Source organism: Somniosus microcephalus, chromosome 4 (assembly GCF_052327205.1).
Source record: "Somniosus microcephalus isolate GS21.2 chromosome 4, FLI_Smic_1.0, whole genome shotgun sequence".
Lineage (NCBI taxonomy): Eukaryota > Metazoa > Chordata > Chondrichthyes > Squaliformes > Somniosidae > Somniosus > Somniosus microcephalus.
Window position 1 is genome coordinate 188,300,424 of NC_140990.1, and position 26,660 is coordinate 188,327,083.

The 26,660-nt window shown below is 41.2% G+C and overlaps 1 protein-coding gene across 14 annotated transcripts in view; it reads right to left on the reverse strand.

Moving 5' to 3' along the window:
• The window catches only part of hdac4 (histone deacetylase 4), a 553,521-nt gene that overhangs the window by 43,658 nt on the left and 483,203 nt on the right, over window positions 1-26,660 (reverse strand). For 11 of the 14 annotated variants that reach the window (XM_085985633.1, XM_085985631.1, XM_085985630.1 and 8 more), the window contains 7 exons: window positions 19,176-19,296; window positions 14,209-14,255; window positions 9,619-9,726; window positions 6,350-6,405; window positions 6,004-6,091; window positions 4,306-4,425; window positions 3,617-3,714 (listed from right to left, as the gene is read on the reverse strand). In XM_085985633.1, coding sequence (XP_085841759.1) covers window positions 3,617-3,714; window positions 4,306-4,425; window positions 6,004-6,091; window positions 6,350-6,405; window positions 9,619-9,726; window positions 14,209-14,255; window positions 19,176-19,296 — 638 coding nt within the window. Of the gene's footprint in view, window positions 1-3,616; window positions 3,715-4,305; window positions 4,426-6,003; window positions 6,092-6,349; window positions 6,406-9,618; window positions 9,727-14,157; window positions 14,256-19,175; window positions 19,297-26,660 lie in introns of those variants that run through there. The other 3 variants (XM_085985629.1, XM_085985639.1, XM_085985642.1) reach the window with 2 other exon arrangements.

Sequence of the window (26,660 nt, forward strand, 5' to 3'; positions counted from 1 at the left end):
GGCGGTTGGTGAGAAGGTCACGGAAGGAGGAGCGGCTGGTGAGCAGGCCCGGGCATTGGGCTGAAGATTGTTGGACAGGAGGAATGGTGGAAATGGAATGGCGGCGCGCACCGACGCAGCGGCTTTGCTTCTCCCAGTCATGGGAGCTTGCAAGATCACATTTCGTTGTTCATGTACTTGTGCAATGACAATAAAGTTGAATTATTATTATACTGCAGATGCCACTATAGTATATTGAGAACAACTTTCTGATGCATATAATGCTGGGTTCCTTAAAATTAGCCGAGTCATTCATTTACATCTCACTGATTTCAGTAAGATATACACACGTTTGATTGGGTCTTACAAAATACAACACACACTGGAGGGAAACATTTAATGTTGATTTGTGTTAAGGTCAGCACTTGCACCATGGAAATGGAAAATTGCTTTTGTTAGATGCACCAGGACTAAAAACACAAAGGAAAGTCCATCATGTTGTAAATTCCACTTTTGACCGACAGGACATACATTTAACACCGTTTTCTTCATTTTGGGTTACACATTTCCTTGCCTTTTAATAAACACAATTTTTCTTCTGGTAAATTTGAGGGTTGTCTTTGCAACACCCGATTTCCTGACTGAGAAGCTGGGTAGCTACCAGTTCCCACGTTTCCCATTTCGTGGCTCTGTCAGCAGCTGTTGGGAAATATGTAAAAGTAGCTTGTGGCGACACTTCCTTCAATTTCCCTTAAAGTGGAGAAGGGTCTAGCCCTCACTGAGTACCTTCTCCAACAGCTCTGATCAAAATTAGGAACGCACTAAGTGGGGAAAGACACACAGGTAAAGCCTGCACCCTACCATTTCATGACACAGCACATTGGTACACCTGCTTTCTTTAAAAAAAAATCATACGTCTAATTAGATACATATTTTAAAACAAATTGCTTTCCAATAGGATTGGACTGAATGTTTCTGACTTCTTTCTGTTTATGGCAGCATGCTCACATCAGCAAAGAAAGGAACTCTTTGGAAACTGAATGGCTTGATGTCATTTATATTTTAAGTATGTTATTAATTTGTGACGCGATTCTAGCATTTATTGATTTTAATTTTCATTCGCAATTGCTGTTTGACAAATTCCCAGTCTATTTGTAACTAGCTTTTGTCCTTGTTCCATGGTGCTATATTCAGGAGTGCAAGTTGAACAAAAGCAAATTGCTGGTGCATACCAACTTGTATTTTCTTCCGTTCGCATGACCGCAATGTTTATAATCTGAAAGCTTTCTGCTCAGCACCATTAAGGGTTAAAGCACGTATCTATAACCACCATCGAGCGTAAAGTACTTCTGATTCCTCACAAACTTCAAAGTCCTTGCATTTGGCATTTCTAAGAGCTGGTTTGAATTAAGTTCAATTCTACACTCTACTTCCAAGTTCATGGTGAAACTGAGTGCCTTCTGGATTTCATTATGTCCAATTATCTTATCTTTTTTCATCTTAGGCTTGATCCCCAGCAAATGCAACGTGGCATTCTATGGGTCTAAATAACAAGGTGCTGCCTTGAAGGCATCTATTGTCTCTGGAGACCTGCAAACTGCTGAATATATGACCTGTTGCAATTTCTTCCTAAGCCTGTGCGTGCTATAAATTCGATACTTCAAAGCATTATTTCACTAGAAATCGGTGAAACAACTTGCAGAAAAAAGTTAGTTAAAATATGTTAACTTCCAATCTCCAAATACATGGCATCACCCTAGAAACTTGGCAACAGATTAAAAACTCCATCAGAATGGCTTTTAGTCTACACAAGCTGTAAATGAGGCTACAGAAATCTTGCATTCTTGCATGAACAATTGCATCAACACATTCTGCAGCCTTATCTGAAGGCTGGGTTGCAGGTTTTCAAAGCAGATGTTTGCAAATAATATTCATTGGCTGCGAGAAGCATTATTTTTCAAAATATCTGGTTAATAAGTCAATACTAAAACTTTCTGCTGACCTATCCCAAAGTAAGGCAAACAGTTTCCATCAGTAATTTATACACTTGGATGATTCATATTCTCAAGAAAGCTATTTATAGTGAAGACAGAGATGCAATTTTATTAGAGATAAAACAAAGCCCGAAACTGCTCATTGGAGTTGATGCAACAATAAGAGATGCTGCAACTGGCCTCAGCAGCCCAAGTAAATGAGTGGGAATCAGTGAGGGTCGACGCTTCCGATTGTTGGAGCTGTGCATGTTTGGATGTCGAATGAGAAGAGGGTTAGGCTTGGTGGTCTTGCTCCCCATAGTTAAAAAGGCCACAACACTCAATGCCAAAGGCTGTTACGCACACATAATGGCTTCGAGGGTAAGTTATTGGAGGACAGCGTGCCTATGGAGCTGTGCCCCAACGCTTTCAGGGATGGAGAGAAAGCGAAGCTAGGTGGGAAGAATCAAGAAAAAAATGTTTAAACATAAAAGATTAAAAAGGAAAGGCGAGAAGGAATCATCTGCCAGAATACAAACCTTCCTGTCTTTGCACACCTGCAACCACTTTTAAAAAAACACCGCTTCTTTCAATTTTCATTAGGGGTCCATTAAAAAAAATCCCAACACTCCTGACAAACTCCCCAAGTATATATTAAATGACATTTCTCAAAACACTGGATAGATATTGCTCATACTGCTCAAAAACACAGTTCTTCATTTTCAACCGATACATCCACACTGATAGACAAGAAAGCCGCAAATGTTCCTACAAGCAAACTGCATCCCGTTCCCTTCACAGTAAACCTTGCTGCTTGCAGCAAGGTTTCACTACTCCTTAACAAATGTAGTTCATACACTATGAAAACATTTCTATTCCAGATTTCAAGACCTGCAGATACTGCAGACATTCCAATTACCAGATGACAGAAAAGTAATTATTTTTATAACTTCACGTTTATACCTTTCTAGCTAGCCTCATACCCTAAATACAAATGTAGTTTGGTTTCTTAATTATTTTCATTTAAATACACAGTTGACAGTTAGAAATTTGCAGCTATTCTATTCTTTTCCTGTTGAAAGAGAATTATCCAACTAAACAAAAATATTTTGTTTGATTGCATGCATTTGTTTCGATTACAGCTCTGTGAAGCGCCTTGGGACACTGTTATCCACGGTTAAGGCGCTATATAAATACAAGTTGTAATGAACAATTCAGAATTCCCCACTCCCTCCAAAACCTACAGAATCTTTTTCAGTCAATAAAGTGCGAAGTTGTAGTCAGTAGACATCTCTACATCTTCTGTTAAGGTTTATCCTTGGGTGACCTACCAGCAGCCATCTTTGACCCAGCCAAACAGGGCAAAGCTTAGTCCCTAAGGGAAACCTAAATGAGAATGTTAGGGATGGGGATTTGAGTAAGAGTCTTTTAGCTGGGAGTTCAACACACTAGTGTTATATCCAGCCACCCCCAGAAGAGTTGTTATTAATTCACACTTCCTATAGCATTGAACTGTTGGCTTTTGAGTGTTGTTTAATGTATGTATAAAATGTAAGAAAACAGAATAATTTAAACCCCCCCTGAAAATGACTCATTAAATTGAACAGATTTAACAATGCTGGTCACAGTCTTTATTGAGGTCACTGAATATCTTGAAGTCTTACCTAAACGCAGTCAAATATTCAGCATCTCCCATTGGTGGATCCAGACCACCAGTCCAGGCCATGTTGAGATTAAATCCTACGCCTGCGCCGGTCCCAACCTAAAGCCCAAAAATCAGGAACACTTTAAACATGGAGACAGTGTCTTCCTATCTTAAATGCAATTTTTATTTTTTAAATTACAATATAACTCCAAACTTAACATTGGAATTCTGATATTATTTACAAAAGTATGTGTACTTCATACCTGATGTGTATTTATGTCTATTGTAAATATTTTTCTTTGTACAGTACTGTTATGCTATACAATTATTCAGTATCAAGAGCACACACACTTGGTTTATAAAATAATAATATTCTTATTTGAATTAAAGCAGTCTCAATCGATACATCTTTAAAAAATAAAAATCACTCACTCTAAACAACAGGACTAAAACTGGTTTCATACTTTAGAAGGATAGTGATCATGATGGCACTCGTAACAATATAAAAAAAAATCATAAATGCTGTCATGTTTTCCCTATTATTTTATTATGAAGCATTTCAATTACCTGACAAACTTGTTACAATGAAAAAGATTACAAGCCAAACTACCTGCACATTAATTTTTAGATTCTGTGATCCATGCATTAAAAGATATGAGGAAAGACTTTTTTTCATCTAGAACATTAGCTGCGATCTGAATTACTTGCCTCATCTGGGGCTCCACTTCCTGGAAAGAAGTTGCCATCATCGTAGCGATGCAGTGAAATGTACAACACGTTGGGGTCACTGTAGAAAGCCTGCTGGGTACCATTACCATGATGCACGTCCTGTTGCACAATATTAGACAGCAGATTGAATGGCCATGTTTGAGAAGTAGAATTTTAGACTCATCTTTAACACAGGACCAGAGCTTATTTTGCAACTAAAGAGTTGCAGACTGTTTCAACACTATTTCTTCCTGACTGGTGGCAAAGCCAACAGTTATATTAGCTTTATAAGCAATACAAAACACCTACTTCCCAATTATTTTCTCCACTTGCTTACACTGCTGGTGGAGTGTGAGTTGATTACCTTGCCCTAGGTCTCTGCCAAAACTGCTTCTGAAATATCTAGGGTGACCTTTGAACCGAACATCCTTCCCTCTTACTGAAGTCCATACTCTGGCAGCCTGGATAAAACTGGGATCTCATCCTGTGCTGAAGTGTGGACATAAACCAGTGTTCCGTGGCTCTACAATGAAGCACACTGGTACAACATTGGTACAAGTATTGGCAGTCACCAATACAATACCCAACAAGATGCAACATTTTCGAGATTTAAGGTAAAGACAAACAATTGCCTTACCTGCCTTTACATAGCTGACACTGTAGCATTATTTTAATAATTTGTGTATCCAGCAGCAATTGTTGGCTGTCTGTTCAACCACCGTTTATTACAACATCCTGACCAGTCTAGATCATTCCAAGTTTAGCACCAATTGCACCTTCCGCCAGTAACCGCGTCTCGTCACATTTGAAATTCATTTTAAACTTCATTGTAACCTCACTTAAGTATTAATTAGAAAATGCCAAAACTATGGGGGTAATTTTCACCACCACCGCCTGGCGGTGATCTGGCGGAGTGAATCGCCCGCCTGTTGAAATCAATGGGATGAAAATTGGTCAGGTTCTGCAACAGGCAGGCCCTAGAGTACCACCCAGTGGGTGAAGGTAAAAATGAATGCCTATGTGTCTTACAATCAACCCTACATTTTTTTTTAAAAAGAGGCAATTACAAAACCAAGTAAGTCGTTTACACAAAAATGCCCATTTTCTACTTTTGCTTCTTCCTACTTCCCCCCCCCCCCCCCCACCCCAAATTCCTCACTGCATCCACAACTAAAGCTCTACCTTCATCAACCAGAACAGCTAGGCTAGGCCACAAACCCCTCTGCAGTCACCATTCTGTGACTGGCTAACAATGTAGGGGGAAGGCAGGCCCCGACACTTGAACACATTTACTCTCTTTGACCCTCCCCCTCTTCCTCGCCACAGGAATCTCAGTTCTTTGCTGCTCCACAGTGTTCTATCGAGGGAAGGCAAGCTCGAATTACAATCTATGGTAGAGCTTGCCCACATTTCATTAGATTATAAAACATAAAAGATTCATACCTCAAACAAAAGAGTAACACGATTAACAAACTGAAACAGTGATTAAAATATTTTTAAAAAGCTGCTCAAAAAGTCACTCAGTCCAAAGGTTCAATTTAAATGATCGGATAAGATTAATCTATTTAAACACCATCAGGATGCGACCCTAAACAAGAGTGCTCTGGTGCAACAGATTTCAACTAAAATAGGGTTGGGAAGCAGAATATGAAAAATCTCTTTCCTAATTTGTGCCTTGCTTTGGCCTGGTTCACTCACCCAGTCCACTATAAGGATCTTGCTGACATTCAACCTCTGTTGTAGGAGTTTAGTAGCGATGGCTACAGAATTGAAGTAGCAGAATCCCCTGGAGGTAGGAGAATTGGGAAGAGAAGAAAAGAAAAAAGGGAAATAGTTAATAGCTCTGTTCCTGATTCTGATCGTCTGCATTCCTTCACTCATTTATCATCAGAGGAAAAAGCACAGTAGGGACAAATTTTCACCAGTTTTTGTTCTGAACCTCATATGTTGCCAATTACATACAAACTACTCTAGAAAGACAGGTGACTGTTTTGCGAGTACTAGGAATTATTTTTCATTGGTGAGGACCGAGACAGTTACTTACATTGGTGTGCTCTCCTCTGCATGGTGTCCAGGAGGCCTCACGACCGCAAATCCATTCTGCAAAACACCATCATTTATATAACTCAGTAAAAGGTGCAATCTGCACAGATACATAGGTAGTTTCAATGCTTTGAATCAAATGTGGCATTTAATTACACAGCTGAACATCAAATAACAGATTTGACAACTGACGATGTGCTCTGCTGATGTCTCAATAGGTTAAGGCAATGAGTAGCTGAGCCACACAGACTAGAAGTTTGCAGGTTTGTTAGTTTCTGTTGAGTTAGCTGGTTTTAAGTGGAGGAGCAGTAGGGATGGTAGAATTGGCTTCAGCACTCAAAGGTTAGGAAGGAGGAAAAAGAGCCAGAGATCCTGTCCAGATTGTTATCCAGTAACCCCTGCTGAAAGCATGCAAGTGTAGACATGAGGTGAGAATGATATTGGATTGGGCTGGGCTCCGATGCTGCCTGCAGGCAAATGGCCTGTCATCACTTACTGCCCAAACTCGCACATAAACAGCAGCCATTTGAGCAATGAATTGGAGGGTAAGTGGTGCGCATGTTACTTCAGCAAGACGTCAGCTTCCTCAGGAAAGGAGGGGGGAAACTGGCATGATTAAAAAAGTTCATCAAATACCTCCTTCACTCTCAAAGATAATTTACATCATTTTCCAAGACACTTAAAAGCACTGATGAGATGCTTCAGTTTATTCACAGAAAAGATTGTTAAGCATGAGTCTTTGTGCCTCAGCAAACAAAATAGGACCACTTAATTTACAAATTTAGATTTTAGCTTCCAATTAAAAATAAACGTTCAGAGAAAAACAATATAAATTATAGAGGATGTATTTACTGCAACTTAGCCCAAGTTACAGAAGGTATTTCAAAATCACTCGAGTACAGTAGTAATCCAAAGGCCTGGACTAATAATCCAGAGAGTGAGAGTTCAAAACACTGCAGATTGAGAATTTGAATTCAGTTAAAAAGAAAGTTAGCATCAGTAAAGCTGTTGGAGTGTGGTAAAAACCCAACTGGTTCACTGATGTCCTTTAGGGAAGGGAAACCTGCTGTCCTTACCTGGTCTGGCCTATATGTGACTCCAGTCCCACATCAATGTGGTAGACTCTTAACTCCCCTCTGAAGTGGTCTAGCAATCCACTCAGTTGTCAGGGCAACTAGGAATGGGCTTTAATGGAAAAGATGGGGTGTAAAATTTACTATCACCCATTTTGCGTTACCGCCCAAGACCAATTTGACCCCATTATGTCAATAGACACAATTCACTGAGCCACCATGATGCTCTGGAGTAAAGTTTAATGGTAGTATTAAAATGCATTTAGGAATATAAAGCAAAACTTAATCTTATAACCCACAGCAGTTTAGCCCATGGAGTAACGTCAGGGAACTTCTAAATTGGATGTAATGCAAGAGGTAGATTTGTTACTTGTACATCAATTAGTCAAGCATATCTTTTTGTTGTTCCTTTTTATTTGCAATGTATCCTTATTTTTTCCACAGGAAGAAACAGAGTTACATGATTCAAAGTAATTTGCTATGGTGCCAGCTGCATGATAAGCAAATGTATACTTTTTTACACATTGCTTCCATTTTGACAATGTATACTTTTTTTTACACATTGCTTCCATTTGGACAATGCTACATAATCCTTCAGGTTTGAAAAGAAGTTCATAGAGAAAAACTATTCCCTCTGGCGAGTGGGTCAATAACCAGAGGTCATAAATTTAAAATCATTGGCAAAAGATTTAGAGGGGAGATGAGGAGAACTTTTTTCATGCAGAGTTGTCGCGATCTAGAACGCTCTGCCTGAAAAGGTGGTGGAAACTGATCCCATAAATAATTTAAAAAGGGAATTGGACAGGTATTTGAGGATGAGGAACTTACAGGGTCATGGAGAAAAAGCACAACTGCTCTTTCAAAGAGCCAGTACAGGCACAACGGGCCTAATGGCCTCCTTCTGTGCTGTAAGTTTCTATGATTCTCCATCTAAAATTAATTCTACATTACAACAGTGACTACACTTCAAACATACTTCATTGGCTGTGAAGTACTTTGAGATGTCCTGTGGACAAGAAAGGTGCTATATAAATACAAGTTAATTCATTCATTTTGCAAGTTTATACTGCAGGTGGATCTGTGACAATCCTAATTTTGTTCCTGGACTAGCCAAAATGGATTCTACAGACCAACAATCATTGGAAGAATCTGCTCCATATTGCAAGTTGTGCATACTGTCAACTAACAGAAATGACTGAATGAACTTGCATTTACAGGAAACTTTGGTTTATCCGGAGGTTGTATGTCCGGAAACCTCAATCTAACGGCAGAAATCAGCAGCCGTTTTGTTAGGTTTTTTTTTCTTCTCCTAGCATTTTTTTTTAAACAGTCAGTCTCTGGAAAGCCTCTCTGAAGCTGTTGCTAAGCTACAGAGACACTTCCAAGGTACGGGCCGACTGTTTACAAGCTGTTGCTAAACAACAGTGTTTGTTGTCAGATACGGAGATGAAAACCCCCGTATCCTTCAACATTAGCGCTGGTCTGTCTGGAAGTTTTCATAGATCGGCATCACGCTGGTCCCGTCGGTGCCGGATATCGCGAAGTTTCCTGTATATAGCATCTTTCATGACCTCAGGACATCCCAAACACTTTACAGCCAATTAAGAACTTTTTGAAGTGTAGTGACTACTGCAATGTAGGAAAAATGGCAGCCAATTTGCATACAGCAAGGTCACACAAACAGCAATGCGAGAACGACCAGATAATCTGCTTTTATGTTGAGGGATAAACATTGGCCAGGACACCGGGGAGAACTCCACTGCTCTTCTTTAAATAGTGCTATGGGATCTTTTACGCCCACTTGAGGGGGCAGACGGGGCCTCGAGGTTTAACGTGTCATCCGAAAGACGGCCTCTCTGACAGTGCAGCAACCCCTCAGTACTGTACTGGAATATCAGCCTGGATTATGCGCACAAATCTCAGGAGTGGGGCTTGAACCCACAACGTCCTAACTCAACGGGGAAGAGTGATACTACTGAGCCATGGCTGACACAAACATCCCAACTTACAAACAACATAAAGGGACGTAAAAGTAATTTAGACTGGATGATGGTAAACATTAGTATACGAAGAATTTGTAAATGCTTATATTCAGTGCCCCATATTCAATGGCAGAATTATCTACATCTGGGTGAATTTCCATTTCCGTAACTCCCCGTTTAACAGTTATTGATTAATTTTTTTTTTTTAAACTCACCTTTAATTCCTTAGTTGCCACTTTGAAAACCAGCTCAATCACACAGCCCACTGCTAAGCGTGCAGCACTAGATGAGTGGATCTCATTCCAAATCGTGTCACTGTCCACCTAAGCACCAAAACAACAAACTCCTCCATTAACTGTATACAAGGGGGCTTACATAAAATGGTCACTTTTTAAAACACTTATTTTGGAAAATGCTGCCTTTTAAATAGACAATAGATTACAGCAGCTATATGAAAATTGACAGGACATCGCAGCAGTATAAAATATTATGCATGGTGTACATGCATCCTGTGTGAAGTCACTGCATTATACTGTAAATGAGAACTCTCCCCAGAGGACCTATCTAAAGTGAAACAGGAATCCAACAAATGAAAACTGAAAATTTAGTTGGGTAAATAAGTAATCTCATGGTGTTGAATCCAAAAAAGGTTAATCCTGTGCTTACAACATCAAAGCATAATACTGCTCTTTTTTAATTGCAGAATGTAATAATGGTAGTTTTGACTAGATACCAAGCTAATTCTGTTCCCCCCGCCACCATAAAAATTAAGTGTTTGCAAAATCATTCAATAATTCTGTAATAGCTAGTCTTAAACTGGAGACTAAATATAACTTCAATCAATACTGAAGCAATGTTATGCGGTCCAGATATGAAATATCTTTGATGCACACACAGACAGTATATCAAATGCAGCATTCATTATGTCAGGAAGCAACGGTTGAGTGACTATTACTGCTCTATGCACTCATACAAGTCTGTCCGGCACCTGTGAAACTTGCTATTTACAGCACATACTCAAACACCATTCATACTACAGTTGTTAATTCATTTTTGTTTCAAATTAACAGCTGATTTGAATTAAAATGCACAGTTTAAATGGTGTAAATTAATTCACTGTAATATAACATTGGAAATGTATTTTTAAAAAGTAACTCATGGTTTTTCAAAGTAACTCTAATGAGGATTTTTTTTTAAAATTCGTTTATGGGATGTGGGCGTTGCTGGCAAGGCCAGCATTTATTGCCCATCCCTAGTTGCCCTTGAGAAAGTGGTGGTGAGCTGCCTTCTTGAACCGCTGCAGTCCTTGTGAAGATACTCCCACAGTGCTGTTAGGTAGGGAGTTCCAGGATTTTGACCCAGCGATGATGAAGGATCGGCAATATACTTCTAAGTCAGGATGGTGTGTGACTTGGAGGGGAACTTGGAGGTGGTGGCGTTCCCATGCGCCTGCTGCCCTTGTCCTTCTAGGTGGAAGAGGTCATGTGTTTAGGAGGTGCTGTCGAAGAAGCCTTGGCAAGTTGCTGCAGTGCATCTTGTAGATGGTACACACTGTAGCCACGGTACGCCGGTGGAGGAGGGAGTGAATGCTTAAGGTGGTGGATGGGGTGCCAATCAAGCGGGCTGCTTTGTCCTGGATTTGATCACAATGATCCTAAACTCGGGCTTCACTTTGCGTTTCTTACTGTCTGATACATGTCCTGGCTCAGGTCTGGGTAAAGCGAAATCTCTCGCCTGTAACTGAGGCTTGGTGCCATCCATAATCTGAGTTCATTTTTTGCTTGCATTGTGAATCAGGAATTATGTATCCTAACTGATAGTGACCAAAATGGGGGTGGGGTGAGCAAGAGAGAAAGAAGGGAATGCTGACAAGTTTATCTCTACGTGACGCCAGCAAATTTCTGAATTACAGTAACATAACTTTACTCCTTGGCGTAGGTAGGGCTCTGACTTAAGCAGGCAGCAAACTAACAGGTAATATAGCTTATTTCCAGAGTCAAACTGATTTTGCTCCATTTCAAGTTTAATTGAAACACTGTCTGACAAAATAAACTGGTTATAATACCAATCAAAATTTAATTTGGATGAGCCAATCCAAGGTGAGTTTAATTTCCCAGTGTAAAAATGTTTTATAACATCAAGCATTTATATAGCGCCTTTAATGTAGTAAAACATCCCAAGGCGTTTCACAGGAATATTATCAAACAAAATTTGACACCGAGCCACATAAGGAGATAGGTGACCAAATGCTTGGTCAAAGTGGCTTAGGGAAGGAATTCCAGAGCTTAGGAGTTAGGCAGCTGAAGGCATGGCTGCCAATGGTGGAGCAATTAAAATTGGGGATGCATGAGAGGCCAGAATTAGAGGAGCGGAGAGATCTTGGAGGGCTGTAAGGCTGGAAGAGGTTACAGATAGGGATGGGAGAGGCAAACACAAGAATGAGAATTTTAAAGTCGAGGCATTGCCAGACCTGCAGCCAATGTAGGCAGCAAGCACAGAGGTGCTTGGTGAATGGGACTTGGTGAGAGTTAGGATACAGGCAACAGAGTTTTAGATGAGCTCAAGTTTAAGGAGGGTGCAAAATGGGAGGCTGGCCACTGCTAGTTTTAAACATTTAATATAACTGGTGCAACAGCAGGTAAGCTAAAGCCACAGAAGCTGTAAATGTCTGCAGAGCATGATTGGAGCACAATACATGAAAGAGCTGAATATTGCAGTCAGTGAATGTGCAGCCTTATCATTTCTTTTCTCAATTTCCATAAGTCCACTGACAGAAGTTGGTGAAATTGAGGAGACAGAAGTTTTAGCACAGAACATATCGAATTTTTTTGAGGGGAGTGGGGGGGTGTGAGGCAGGCAGACAAAGAGGTTATTTGGTTGTGGTCCACCTCATCCATTAAGCTCCATTAATTTTTTTCTGGAGCTACAAAACTATGATAGATGCAGGCTTGGGCATTATATGCAAGTGGAGAGGGAAAAAAAATCAGAGCACGAGAATAGTGAGAGAAAATGGAGAGATTAGAGAGGGAAAGAGAATACAGACAGAGAGGAACAAAGAGAGAGAGATGAGAACAGATAGAGAGCAAGATCACTTTAATGGGCAGGAGAATCGCAGGTTGGTGTCAACAGAACTGGAAAAGCCCAGCCATAAAATATATTGATAGACACACATGGGCTCTTACTATGTAAATGTAAAAAAAACTTAAAATGAGAGAAAGAAAAACACATCTGCTTACTACATTCCTATCAAATATTATCCCATAATAAGCCTGCATTTCAGTAAGTGGAAATGCTGTTGCCTTGTGCCTTATAAAAAAAAATACAAAAAAAGTCAAGAACCATTTCCCATGTAGATATCAAGTCTGGTGTTAAGTGAAACCACAATGTATCTGTATGTGTGTAAACTGTTCAACATAAAAAGATATGCTGGACTCCCTTCCATTCACATGCACACTAAACCCATGTTGTTCAGACTGTCTTTGTGCCTCTCTTAATTCTCTTGTTTATTGAGCAGATTGAGAGAATGATGAACACTGGCTCTGGAATGCTCACACTATGATGACAAGTTGGCATTCTACCACTAGTGTATGTTATGTTCTTTTACAAACTCACAATTCAGAACAAAATGAAGCCACCTTCATTACCCCCAAGTTGCTTGTCTTACAAAACTGCCAGATGTGTCAAATAAACACCGTTTTTATGAAGACTATTGTGGCAAAGAAACAAAGAAACTTTTTTAAAAAAAGGAAAGCATTAAAAAGTAATAATTTTAATAACTGTTGGCAGTGGTTTATGCACATTCAACCAAACAGAGGGACACATGCAACACTTGTATGCATGAACCAGTCAAAACAACATTAAAAAAATTAAAACATTTATAAATATTGCTCAATTCTAATCAAACAGAATAGAGGGAGGGAGCACAAATGTCACATATATTGTTAAAAATTTCGCTCAAAACATTTAGCATAAAGCAAGATTGTTGCATTTACAATCAGAATATTAAAGCAAGCCAGGGTTTGTAAGTGCTCACAAGGGAATATAAACTGTAGCTTATTCTCACACTGAACAGAATAACTTGCAAAGCAATAACTGTTTAATTTGCCAGAGAAAAATAAATTAATTCAAAATTTTATTTTTATGTTAAGACACACTCTATTCTCCCGTAATGGCTTAGCATGTTTACCCATAATGCAGCTGAGCTATACATATCACAAAGTTCACAGGTATGATCCCTGATCTGTGCTGACTTACCGCAACTCAGTTGAGGCAATGATATACCTGACGCAGTTTATTTCAGTAGCCCTAGTTCAGGGAAGAGAAAAGCAGGGCTCCTACTCCGGATCAGCAATCCTCTTCTAGAAATGTGCATGTGTGGATGAATGTCACGATGACAAATTTCTCGCCCACCTTATGGAAAGTTGCCCAGCCTCCACTAGGCAATTCCCCACATTGGACAGCTGAGAAAGGGAACCTAGCTGTGTGGTGGAATCAGAGTATTTACACAGTGAATCCATGTCCCACTTGGTCTGTGCAAGTCCCTGCTCGGAGAAGAGATCAGGGAACACTTTTTTAGTCATCATTCAATTTCCATGAATCTGTTCCCTGAACAATGTCACACATATTCCAGTTGTGGTTTAGCCAACATTCCTAGTACAGCAAACCTTGAATTCCTGTTTATGGGGGGACATCTGTTCTCAATTATCTGCTGAGTAGAAGTCAAAGCAACAATTTATGTTGCCGCTGAGATGGAAAGAACAAACAAGACATTATTTACACATTTTAAAAAGGGAAAAAAGACTTACTCCAAGGCCGCCACAAGGAAGCATAACAAACATTGGGGTGACGGAACCTGTGGAATAATATTTAAAAAGAGCGTTTGGTTAATAGCACCAAGATAAATCATAATGTTTGCAGCAATACAGTAATCATAACTCAAGAGTGGGGATTACAAATACAAATGAACGTCTGCAAGGTGTATTTTCCACTAACACTGTGTTAACCCCCTTTACTGGCCTCTTGGGCCCATGCAAAAGCTTTTATTGCAGTAACAGTTCTTCAGGTTATTTGCTGGGCTAGGATGTTTAAAGCCATTTTCCTTCTTTCAAATTTTTTGTTATTATTGACTGGAATCTAATTGGCTCATAGGCTGTACACACAGTGCAAATCGAGATAGAAACTCAAAAATGAAGTAACTATGCAAACTAACAGATGTTTATGAATCCCAGGGGATTCTGGCTTCAAACCTAAATACTCGTTTGTACAAGAGCAAGGAACAAAGTATTTTTTTCTTTAGTACCAACCACAACAGAAACAACCTAATTTCTTGAAAAACTACAGTGCATGTTTCTATAATGTATATAGCTATAATAATTAAGCTAAATAGGAATGTAACACCAGCAGATGCATGGTGTTTAAGCTCCCCTATTTTTCTTGTAAACTATTAGGGAAATATCATGGGTTATGGGCATCTGCACATTTAAAAGCAGTATCTGTGCAACAATTAAGCATCAGAAAAATGAATTTTGAAAATATCATTTTACCAAAACAAATACAAAAAAAACTCTCTTAAACTCCAAGGTCTCCCCTTTGAAATTAAAACAATCAGAACACACTGCAAAAATATCCTTCTTGTCACATAATGTAAGCATCCCAGTGGAGGTGGGGAAGCAAGGCGAAAAATATAATTGGACATTTAATAAGTCAGTTGCTGTGCTCCGGGGGTTTTAACAGGTAGAAACACCTTTTGGAAGTCACAGAAACACCTAACTCTTACAGGCATCACATCGTGCAGTGCAAAACTTTTTACTACACCACAATCTTTTCCAAAGTCTCTTCCTCCTTGTATATTCTACAAAACAATCAAAATCTCCACAGATGGCAAGCAATGACTTCAACATGCAAGCTGTGTTTACAAGCTTCAAAAGTTGTCCTGCATGGCTTTTCATGAAAGTGATAATGGATGAGCCTTCAAAAATGTTGCATGAAATAACTGCTGACTGTATGACATCATCAGAACCTAGTCAACAGTGTTGCAGCTTTACAATATATGCCCAACTATGTTATTCTATGAATATAACCCCATTATCAGTGATACACTCTCACCACTTCAGATGCCTTTGGAGGCATCTCCAACTTAATGCTTAAAAGATAAGTAACTTCTCCCTACATGGACACACCTTTCTTAAATAGCATAGCACACTATGATAATATTAATAGACATCTAGGGTGTACTGAAAGGTCAAATACTGTTCTAGTGTGCAGAATGGAATGGGTGGCACACTGGGTTTTCACCCGAGACTTAGGTTTGAATCCAGCACAGATTGAGGAGATGAAAGACATCTCACTGTACGAACTGTGAATGTCCAAAGAGAAAGGAGTTTGGCCCAATCTCAACTCAGTCCTTAGTGGGTATCAGCCCACAACATAATGTTGCCCACAGCTTTGAGCAAAAAATGTTGGGATGTAGACGAGATCAAAAGCCACAAGGATATTCAAACTTCTGAATCTGGAAATTGCACTGCAGCCTCCCAACACTCCTGTCTGATCTTCTATATTATAAACATATTAAACCTTCTGCTTGGTTTCTCTCTTTTTCCCTCCAACCTAAGACTAACTTTCAGTATATGGGCAAATTCATGAAATACAAATTGCATGGTTTCCCTTCCACTCATTTCCTTGGAAACATGGGCTAGAAATTAGCTATAGCCCCGCCAGCTCACTTGCGCCCAGAATTTACCGCTGGGCGCAGAGCCACTCGCGCCCATCCGATATTCAGTTTCAGCGCCCCAAGTCGAGGACGGGCGCTGTTCCAGGGTGTGGCCGCCCCCGCTTGGGGCGCTGCAACTGAATATCGGCGCGCTAGTTGCCGCAGCGCCACCCGCAGCGGAGCGGCAGGCTGCGGTACTGCAGGCCTTCCTCCCTCTCTTAAGGGGGAGGTGCCTGCAACAGCCGGAGCCCCGATCGCGAGTGCCGGCAAAAGAGCCCGGCACAATGGAGAAGTGCCGGGCTCCCGGAAACCAGCCGGCAATGCCGTTTGGGGGGGGGGGGGGGTGGAGGAGGCCGGGGAAGGAGGTGCGGGCAGGCGGCTGCCGAAAAAGCGGCTGGCCGCACCTCCACCTTAAAGCGCCCCACTAAGGCTGCATTATGGACCCGGTCTCTGAACGTTGTTTGCGGCCGCCACGGAAGAGGCGGCCGCAACTAAATATGGGGGTCGGGCCGGTATCGGGGCGGAACCGGGGCACTACGCACACCGATGACGTCATCGGTGCCGGCGCAGCGCTACCGGCTACCGCCGCCATTCCCGCTGCGCTAAATATCAGCGCAGCCTCGTCTTTTGGCGCAGATGCCCTCTTTCGGTGGTACCTGGGCGCAAAGCTGGCGGGGCCTTACTGAATTTCTAGGCCGATATGTTTAAATAAACTTCTGAATATAGAGATTGTACCACAGCTTTCTTATGGATGTATACAACTTTTTGTTTTAAACTTCCAGACATTTTTTTTTGGTTCAGACAACAGTTTGAGATTTTATTCCTCTAGAAATAGAGTCTTATTGGTAGCAAATGTGATGGGTGGGGGTTGCTAGCATAAAGTGGTTTGTTTTCAATTCAAATCGAGGAGAAAGCGGAAAAGGAAGCAGAGATCTGCAGATGGAAGGAAACAGATCTGGGAAATGAAGGTGAGGACACAGCAGTTTTAGAACAGATTTTAAAACTAAAAAGGTGAGCAATGCAAAGAAGCTTGAATGGGTAAAAAAAAGAAAAAAAAAGTCCTGAAAACAGCAAAAGGTTCTGAAAACAACTTAAACAAAGACAGCACAAACAAATGATACAGTAAATAAGGTACGATAAGGACAGCAAATGCGTCCATGCTACATTACCACAGATACTCTGAAAACAATCGGAATACTGCTCAATCTAGCTTAAGCAAGTATGAAAAGCAGAAATCTTTAGCATAGAATGTGCTGAACACAAGTTGCATTTTACTCGTGAATTCTATCACATAATAAAGCTTAAATGCAAGTGAATTTGAATACTTTGAAACAAAAATTCAACACTTTCATATTATGTAACAACCTATCAGACATTTAAAGCGCTTTTTCAAACTAACGTAAAAACAAATATAATTTGGTAAAATATATGCATTTTCTGAATTTTGATAATTTAGATAATCACCCTGAGCCAATTGGCTATCTTTATTTTCAGCTCATATGCTGTAACACTGAAATACACACTAATAATATAGTAATAAAACTACTCAAATATCAGGAATGGCTAAATGAATAGAATAGGAACCCTAAGTACATAAAATATTTACCAAAAATAAAATGTAAACCTTCATTTTAACTTAAGCTATCACCCCTTTTTCCCTATTATCTCTTTATTCCTATTCTCACTCTGTGCTTTCTTTAAAAAAAAACTTAAATTTGACTTTCATACTATTCTAAATATTTTCTTTTAAGATACTTTACTTACCTTGCTTCTTCCTTCCACCATCCATTTTGGAGGGGAGCACAATTTTTAAATAATTGTTCTCAATCGCTGAAAACCAGTTCAAAAGGTTGGAATTCCAGCAACTGAGATGAGATTAAGTAACAATGGCAGTTTCCTCCACAGATGCAGGAATAAACTCAACCGTTGTAAATCCTTATAGTGGGATTTTGCTCAGTCAGGTAATGGGTGTAGAGTTGAAAAATGAGAACAAGGGACAACATGCAGCCATAACAGCACACAATTCAAGTTGGTTTGTGGCCATTCCCTGAAGCACTCAACAACTTCTGTCCAAAGAGGTGTTAAATTATAGAAACAGCTCAAAGAAATAAAGTCTATAATAGATCACTTTTGTTGAAAAAAGACAATTTCAGCATATGGAAGTTGGGAAAATGGTTGCTGGTTTAAAGCTTACATCATAGGTGAGTTTACTTGCCTGGGTGCATTCATGTCCTAAAGGCCATAGACATGTTTACTCACTTGCTGGCAACCCTTTAGTCATGTCAAGCTTTATACATTGTTGGTTTATGACTGGCTGAGAGGCTGACTTTTAGGCCTTTTTTCAGCGACTATTTCTTTTTTGTAAGTTGTGCCCTTTGCCAAAATGGAGCTGGGGCAACAACAGGCAAGAAGTACTTTTAACTTTTTAAAAGAGAGAAGTAAGTAAAATTCAAGTTTAAATAATAAAAACAGGACACAGTGAGAAAATGATCATGAAAAGATGGGAAAATGGGGGAGCAGTATTTAGAATTTGTAATACTCATTTTAAGTGTTGTTTTAAAATAAATTTAGAGCTAACTGTACAGTAATAAAGCAGCTATTATACAATGTGGCTTTATTACTGTAAGACTAGTGTTTGTTCCAGTGTCAATGCCTCAGCTGAAATTTCCCAGCCCAGAGAGAATGCTAGTTTCTTGACTTGCTGGCAGGTTAAAGGGTAAGGGTGCAGTTCCCCACAAGATCATATTCTTTTCATGCAACCCAACTAGATTACATTTAAAATAAATAAGGACAACATGACATGCATAAAATGAACATCCATTAAGTGCAGGTAGCTCCTCAGAAACCCTTTAAAACTGGCAAAATACAGAACTTTTACTTTTAAATAGAATGCTGTTGTTATCTGTTAAACATTGAAACCACTGTGAAGGAAAGATAAAAAAGTTTTTGGAATTCTCCATCACTTATTTCAGTGTTACATCGCTACCAAACCCATGGCTGGGTAATAATGGCTATTTCTGGAATGCTGCATCAAAAGGTAAAGAGGAGTGAACTGCGCTGTACCTAGCAGTTTCTTACTGTCAAGCTTCTGTCTGTTCAGTGGGTTTGTGCCATAAAGTAACGCATGCTGTTCCGAATGGACAATCTGTAGTTCTTCCAGTGATGCTTTTCTTCCTCTGATACACTGCAGAAATAAAACACAGTTAAGATATAAGCACAATAAATACAACTGTAAACTGAAGCTAAAGATGACTCAGTGTAATACAAATCAACAAAACTTCTTCTAAAGGTTATTACATGAGCATTTTCATTGCTATCTTTAACCCGTCATCTATCATCCTGTAACTGCTAAACAAGCCAATAAGATTTTCCATGGGGCGGAGGAGATAAGAGAGTTTGATGACAATCAAGATAATAAAAGAAAATTAATATGATTGACAAAGAATAACAGGCAACTGTAGTGAATTGCAATGCTATCATTTGATCAAGTGGTTTGAATGCTGTCATATTGTAAAAGCATAGTTTGTTTAGTTTATGAATGTCAAGATTATTCCCCCATCTCCATAATGCCATGGCCAAGAACAGCATCTCAGATGTGGAGGATCACACCAGAATCCCTTATCGCCACAGGCAGTATGGTGGATATCAGCTACTGTGAGCAACGTCGTCATACGAACACTCAATATGCTCGTATCAAGCTCCTCTCTCCACTATTTTAAAGAAAGTGCTAACCAGTTAATTTTAAATGGGCTGACACCTTCACTAAAAGTGGACAGAGGAATTGACTATTGTTAGGCAGTCCCTCGGAACCGAGGATGACTTGCTTCCACATTAAAAATGAGCTCGCAGGTAACTGATAAGTCCAATGCAGGACCTACAGTCTCTGTCACAGGTGGGGCAGACGGTGGTTGAAGGGGCGGGTGGGGTGCTTGGGTTGACATGCGCTCCTTGCGCTGCCTGCGCTTGACTTCCGCTTGCTCCCGGCGAAGAGACTCGAGGTGTTCGGCGCCTTCCCGGATGCTTCTCCTCCACTTTGTGCGGTCTTGGGCCAGGGATTCCAGGTGTCAGTGGGGATGTTACACTTTTTCAAGGAGGCTTTGAGGGTGTCCTTGAAGCGTTTCCTCTGCCCACCTGGGGCTCTCTTGCCATGCCGGAGCTCCGAGTAGAGCGCTTGTTTTGGGAGTCTCGTATTGGACATGCGGACAATGTGACCCATCCATCGGAGCTGATTGAGCGTGTTCAAAGCTTCGATGCTGGGGATGTTGGTCTGAGCAAGAACACTGACGTTGGTGCGCCTATCCTGCCAATGGATTTGCAGGATCTTGCGGAGGCAACATTGGTGGTACCTCTCCAGTGCTTTGAGGTGCCTGCTGTACATGGTCCATGTCTCTGAGGCATACAGCAGGGCGGGTATCACTGCTGCCCTGTAGACCATGAGCTTAGTGCCGGGTTTGAGGTCCTGGTCTTCAAACACTCTCTTCCTCAGGCGACCGAAGGCTGCACTGGCACACTGAAGGCGGTGTTGGACTTTGTCGTCGACGTCTGCCCTTGTTGACAGTAGGCTCCCGAGGTATGGAAAGTGGTCCACGTTGTCCAAGGCCTTGTCGTGGATTCTGGTAATCGGGGGGCAGCACTGTGGCGGGTGCAGGTTGGTAGAGGACCTTTATCTTGCGGATGTTTAGTGTAAGGCCCATGGTCTCATACGCTTCGGTGAAGGTGTTGACGATGGTTTGGAGTTCGACCTCCGAGTGAGCGCAGATGCAAGCATCGTCTGCATACTGTAATTCTGTAATTCGACGACAGAGGGTGGGACGACCTTGGATCTGGACTGGAGGCGACGGAGGTTGAACAGTCTCCCGTTTGTTCTGTAAATTAGCTCCACTCCAGTGGGGAGCTTACTGAGGGTGAGATGGAGCATTGCAGCAAGGAAGATTGAGAAGAGCGTTGGTGTGATGACACAGCCTTGCTTGACCCCGGTTCATATGTGAATTGGGTCTGTGGTGGAACTGTTGGTCAGGATCACGGCTTGCATGTCTTCGTGAAGCAGGCGGAGGAGAGTGACAAACTTTTGAGGAGGACACTCCATAATCCCTCACAGCCGACAGTGTCAAAGGCCTTTGTGAAATCAAAAGAAGGCCATGCACAGTGGTCGGTGCTGTTCCCTGCATTTCTCTTGTAATTGACGTGCGGTGAAGATCATGTCCATTGTGCCCCTTAGCGGGCGGAATCCGCATTGTGACTCTGGGAGGAGCTCTTCGGCCACTGGGAGAAGGCAATTGAGGAGGATTCTTGCGATGACTTTCCCTGTGGCAGATAGCAGGGAAACTCCTCTGTAATTACCGCAATCGGACTTGTCACCTTTCTTGAAGATGGTCACAGTTACGGCGTAATTTTAAATGGGCTGACACCTTCACTAAAAGTGGACAGAGGAATTGCCTATAAATGTGTTCAGACAGTAATTTCAATTTATAGTGGTTGTTAAAGCACTTCTTTTTACATACACTTTTTATAAAAAGCACAAAGGTTGAAAATGGCAGTGACACAGGAGCCGAAGAAGCGAAGGAGCTGAGTGCGGTGGCATTGAGAGGAGCGAGAGTTTGGCAAGTGGGAGAAAAGTCATTTAAGTGCATTTAGTGAATTTTAGTGAGTTAAAAAGTTAATTATTTGAAGTGAGGTAAAAATTTTTTTAGTGTAAATTAAGCTGCTGGGGAGTTTAAACCGGAAGTAGAATCCGGGTATAAAAAGGGGCGGGACTAGTGCGGCAGCGCTGAGTGGAGCGAGAGTTTGGTAAGTGGGAGAGTTCGGGCAAGTCGGAGGTGAGTGGGTGTTTTTGCACTGTTTTGTTCCCTACTTAGACAGCACTGCGGAAGCGGAGCAGCGAGACGAATCAACCTAACAGGCCCCACAGACAGCATTCAAAAGGGAGGTTGGTGATCAGCTGGTTGGTAGGTTCTTTTCCTTCTCTTTTATACCTTTAAGTTGGTAAGTCTTATTAAATAGTGGTGTGATATTATCATCTATATCCAGGCAGAGGGTTTCATAACTAATAATAAGAAATTTAATTAATTACATAGAATGGAGCAGGTGATGTGTTACTGTTGCAAGATGTGGGAGCCAGTGGACCCCATTGAGGCTCACGGTGATTACATTTGCGACAAGTGTTTGTTGCTAGAGGAACTCCGGCTCTGTATTGAGGTGCTTGAGACCGAGCTTCAGACACTGCGACACATCAGGGAGGGGGAGAAGTACCTGGACTCTATGTTTCAGGAGGTAGTCACACCTATGAAATTAATTAATTCAGATGTAGTCCATGGTCAGGGACAGGACGGTGTGACTATGAGTGAGGCAGGTACGGGGATCCAGGAGGTAGTGTTGAAGGAGCCGCAGTCCTTGCTCGTCAAACAAGTTCGAGATTCTTACTCCGTGAGGGCGGGAGTGGGGACTGCAGGGAGGATGAGCAACCTGGCCACAGCACCGTGGAACAGGGGGCCATTCAAGTGGGGGGGGGGGGGGGGGGGAGTAAAAAATGTTGTAGTGGTAGGGGATAGTATTATTAGGGAGATAGATAGGGTTCTCTGCAGTCGAGAGCGGGAGTCCCGAAGGCTGTGTTGCCTGCCCGGTGCCAGGGTTAAGGACATCTCTTCTGGGCTGGAAAGAAACATGGAGTGGGAGGGGGAGGATCCAGTTGTCGTGGTCCATGCTGGTACAAACGACGTAGATAGGACAAGCAAGAAGGTTCTGTTAAAGGAGTATGAACAGCTAGGGGTCAAATTAAAAAACAGAACCTCAAGGGTAATAATCTCTAGATTCTTAACTGAGCCACGAGCGAATTTGGCTAGGATAAATAAAATTAGAGTGTTAAATGCGTGGCTCCAAGACTGGTGTGGGAAAAATGGGTTTTGCTTCTTGGGACACTGGCACCAGTACTGGGACAGGAGGGAGCTGTTCCGTTGGGATGGACTTCACTTGGCCAGTGCTGGGACTAGAATCCTGGCGAATCATATAACTAGGGCTGTAGAGAGGGCTTTAAACTAATTAGTGGGGGGGAGATTTCTAGAGAGCAAATAATAAAAATGACAACGGAGAAGGTCATAGACTTAGGTAGCAGGGGGGGAATTAAAAAACAGAACGTGTCAGGAAGGGACAGAAGGTATGGAGTAAAAGGTAAAGTAGTAAAAGGGGAAAAAGCAGGAACTAAGTGTCACAAAACATATTTGAAAGTTCTTTATCTGAATGCACGTAGCATTTGTAACAAAATGGACAAGTTAATGGCACAAATAACTACATATGGGTATGATCTTGTGGCCATTACAGAAACATGGCTGCAGGGTGACCATGACTGGGAATTAAACATACCAGGTTATTTAACAATCAGGAAGGACAGGCAGGAAGGAAGGGGAGGTGGGGTGGCTATGTTAATAAAGGAAGGAATCACTGTAATATAGAGAAATGATATTGGGTCAAAGGATCAGGGTAGTGAAACAGTTTGGGTGGAGATAAGGAATAATAAGGGGAAAAAAACACTAGTGGGCGTAGTCTATAGGCCTCCGAACAGTTGCAACTCTGTTGGATGGAGTATTAATCAGGAAATAGTTGAGGCTTGTAATAAGGGAACAGCTATAATTATGGGGGATTTTAACTATCATATTAACTGGACAAATCAAATTGGGCAGGGCTGCCTTGAGGATGAGTTCATTGAGTGTATTAGGGATGGGTTTCTTGAGCAGTATGTAACTGAACCAACCAGGGGGCAAGCAACCTTAGATTTCGTCCTGTGTAATGAGACAGGATTAATTAAAACTGTCCTAGTAAAGGATCCCCTTGGAATGAGTGACCATAACATGGTTGAATTCCATATTCAATTAGAGTGTGAGAAGGTTGGATCTCAAACAAGCGTGCTGAGCTTGAATAAAGGAGACTATGAAGGTATGAGAGCAGAATTGATTAGAGTGGACTGGGAAAATAGATTAAAGGGTAAGACGGTACATGATCAGTGGTGTATATTTAAGGAGTTATTTTACAACTTCCAAAAAAAATATATTCCACTGAGGAAAAAAGGGTGTAAAAGAAAAGATAGCCATCCGTGGCTAAGTAAAGTAATTAAGGATAGTATCCGACTAAAAACAAGGGCATATAAGGTAGCCAAATCTAGTGGGAGGATAGAGGATTGGGAAGTCTTTAAAAGACAGCAAAAAATAACTAAAAGATTGATTAAGAAAGGGAAGATAGACTATGAAAGTAAATTAGCAAAAAATATAAAAACAGATAGCAAAAGTTTCTATAGTTATATAAAAAGAAAAAGGGTGGCTAAAGTAAATGTTGGTCCCTTAGAGGATGAGACCGGGAAATTAATGGTGGGAAATATGGAGATGGCAAAAACACTGAATGAATATTTTGTATCAGTCTTTACGGTAGAGGACACGAAGAATATCCCAACACTGGACAAACAGGGGGCTCTAGGGGGGGGAGGAACTAAATACGATTAAAATCACTAAGGAAGTGGTACTTGGTAAAATAATGGGACTCAAGGCGGATAAATCCCCTGGACCTGATGGCTTACATCCTAGGGTCTTGAGAGAAGTGGCGGTAGGGATTGTGGATGCATTGGTAATAATTTTCCAAAACTCCCTGGACTCAGCAAAGGTCCCGGCAGATTGGAAAACTGCTAATGTAACACCCTTATTTAAAAAGGGTAGTAGGCAGAAGGCTGGAAACTATAGACCTGCTAGCCTAACATCTGTGGTTGGTAAAATTTTAGAGTCCATTATTAAGGAGACAGTAACAGGACATTTGGATAAACATAATTTAATAGGACAAAGTCAGCATGGTTTTATGAAGGGGAAGTCATGTTTGACAAATTTGCTTGAGTTCTTTGAGGAAGTAACATACAGGGTGGATAAAGGGAACCAGTGGACGTAGTGTATTTAGACTTCCAAAAGGCATTTGACAAGGTGCCACACAAAAGATTATTGCTCAAGATAAAAAATCACAGGATTGGGGGTAATATTCTGGCATGGGTGGAGGATTGGCTGTCTAACAGAAAGCAGAGAGTTGGGATAAATGGTTCATTCTCAGACTGGCAATCAGTAACTAGTGGTGTTCTGCAGGGGTCAGTACTGGGTCCCCAACTCTTTACAATCGATATTAACGATTTGGAGGAGGGGACCGAGTGTAACATATCAAAGTTTGCAGATGATACAAAGATGGGAGGGAAAGTAGTGAGTGAGGAGGACATAAAAAACCTGCAAAGAGATATAGACAGGCTAAGTAAGTGGGCAGAGATTTGGCAGATGGAATACAATACTGAAAAGTGTGAGGTTACGCACTTTGTCAGGAAAAATCATAGAGCAAGTTATTATCTTAATGGCAAGAAACTGGAAAGTACTGTAGTACAAAGGGATCTGGGGGTCCTGGTGCACGAAACTCAAAAAGTTAGTATGCAGGTGCAGCAAGTGATTAAGAAGGCCAATGGAATGTTGGCTTTTATTGCTAGGGGGATAGAATATAAAAAGAGGGAGGTATTGTTGCAGTTGTACAAGGTATTGGTGAGACCGCACCTGGAATACTGCATACAGTTTTGGTGTCCATATTTAAGAAAAGACATACTTGCTCTCGAGTCAGTACAAATAAGGTTCACTCGGTTAATCCCGAGGATGAGGGGGTGGACATATGAGGAGAGGTTGAGTAGATTGGGACTCTACTCATTGGAATTCAGAAGAATGAGAGGTGATCTTATTGAAACATATAAGATTGTGAAGGGGCTTGATTGGGTGGATGCACTGAGGATGTTCCCAATGATGGGTGAAACTAGAACTAGGGGGCATAATCTTAGAATGAGGGGCTGCTCTTTCAAAACTGAGATGAGGAGAAACCTCTTCACTCAGAGTAGTAGGTCTGTGGAATTTGCTGCCCCAGAAAGCTGTGGAAGCTACATCATTAAATAAATTTAAAACAGAAATAGATACTAGAAGTAAAGGGAATTAGGGGTTACGGGGAGCGGGCAGGAAATTGGACATGAGTCTAGGTTCGTAACGGTCAAGGCCCTGTGGGTAGTGGAGCGGGCCCAGGGGCCGTGTAGCCTGGTTCTGCTCCTACTTCTTGTGTTCTAATTCTGTGTTAGATTTCAGGAGATGGTTCTATTCCTGTTCCTGGCTGGGGTGGAGATCATCTTTTACAGAAGGTAAGTACTGTAGAAAATATAGGGACAGAGTGATCTCCTGGACGAGTTTCGATCGCCTAGATGGGTCGAAGAGGAATTTCCCAGATTTTTTCTCCCAAATTGGCCATTGTTTTTTTTATCTGTTTTTTCGCCTCTCCCAGGAGATCACATGGGTTCGGGTGGGATGTAGAGAGATAGTCGATTTGAGGTTAGGATCAGATCAGCCATGATCTTATTGAATGGTGGAGCAGGCTCGAGGGACCGATTGGCCTACTCCTGCTCCTATTTCTTATGTTCTTATGAAGATATGTGCTATCACATTATGACTTACCCAATCAACTCCTATGTCACAACTTATTTCTCCTATTATTTCTGAATGCTATTGAGGT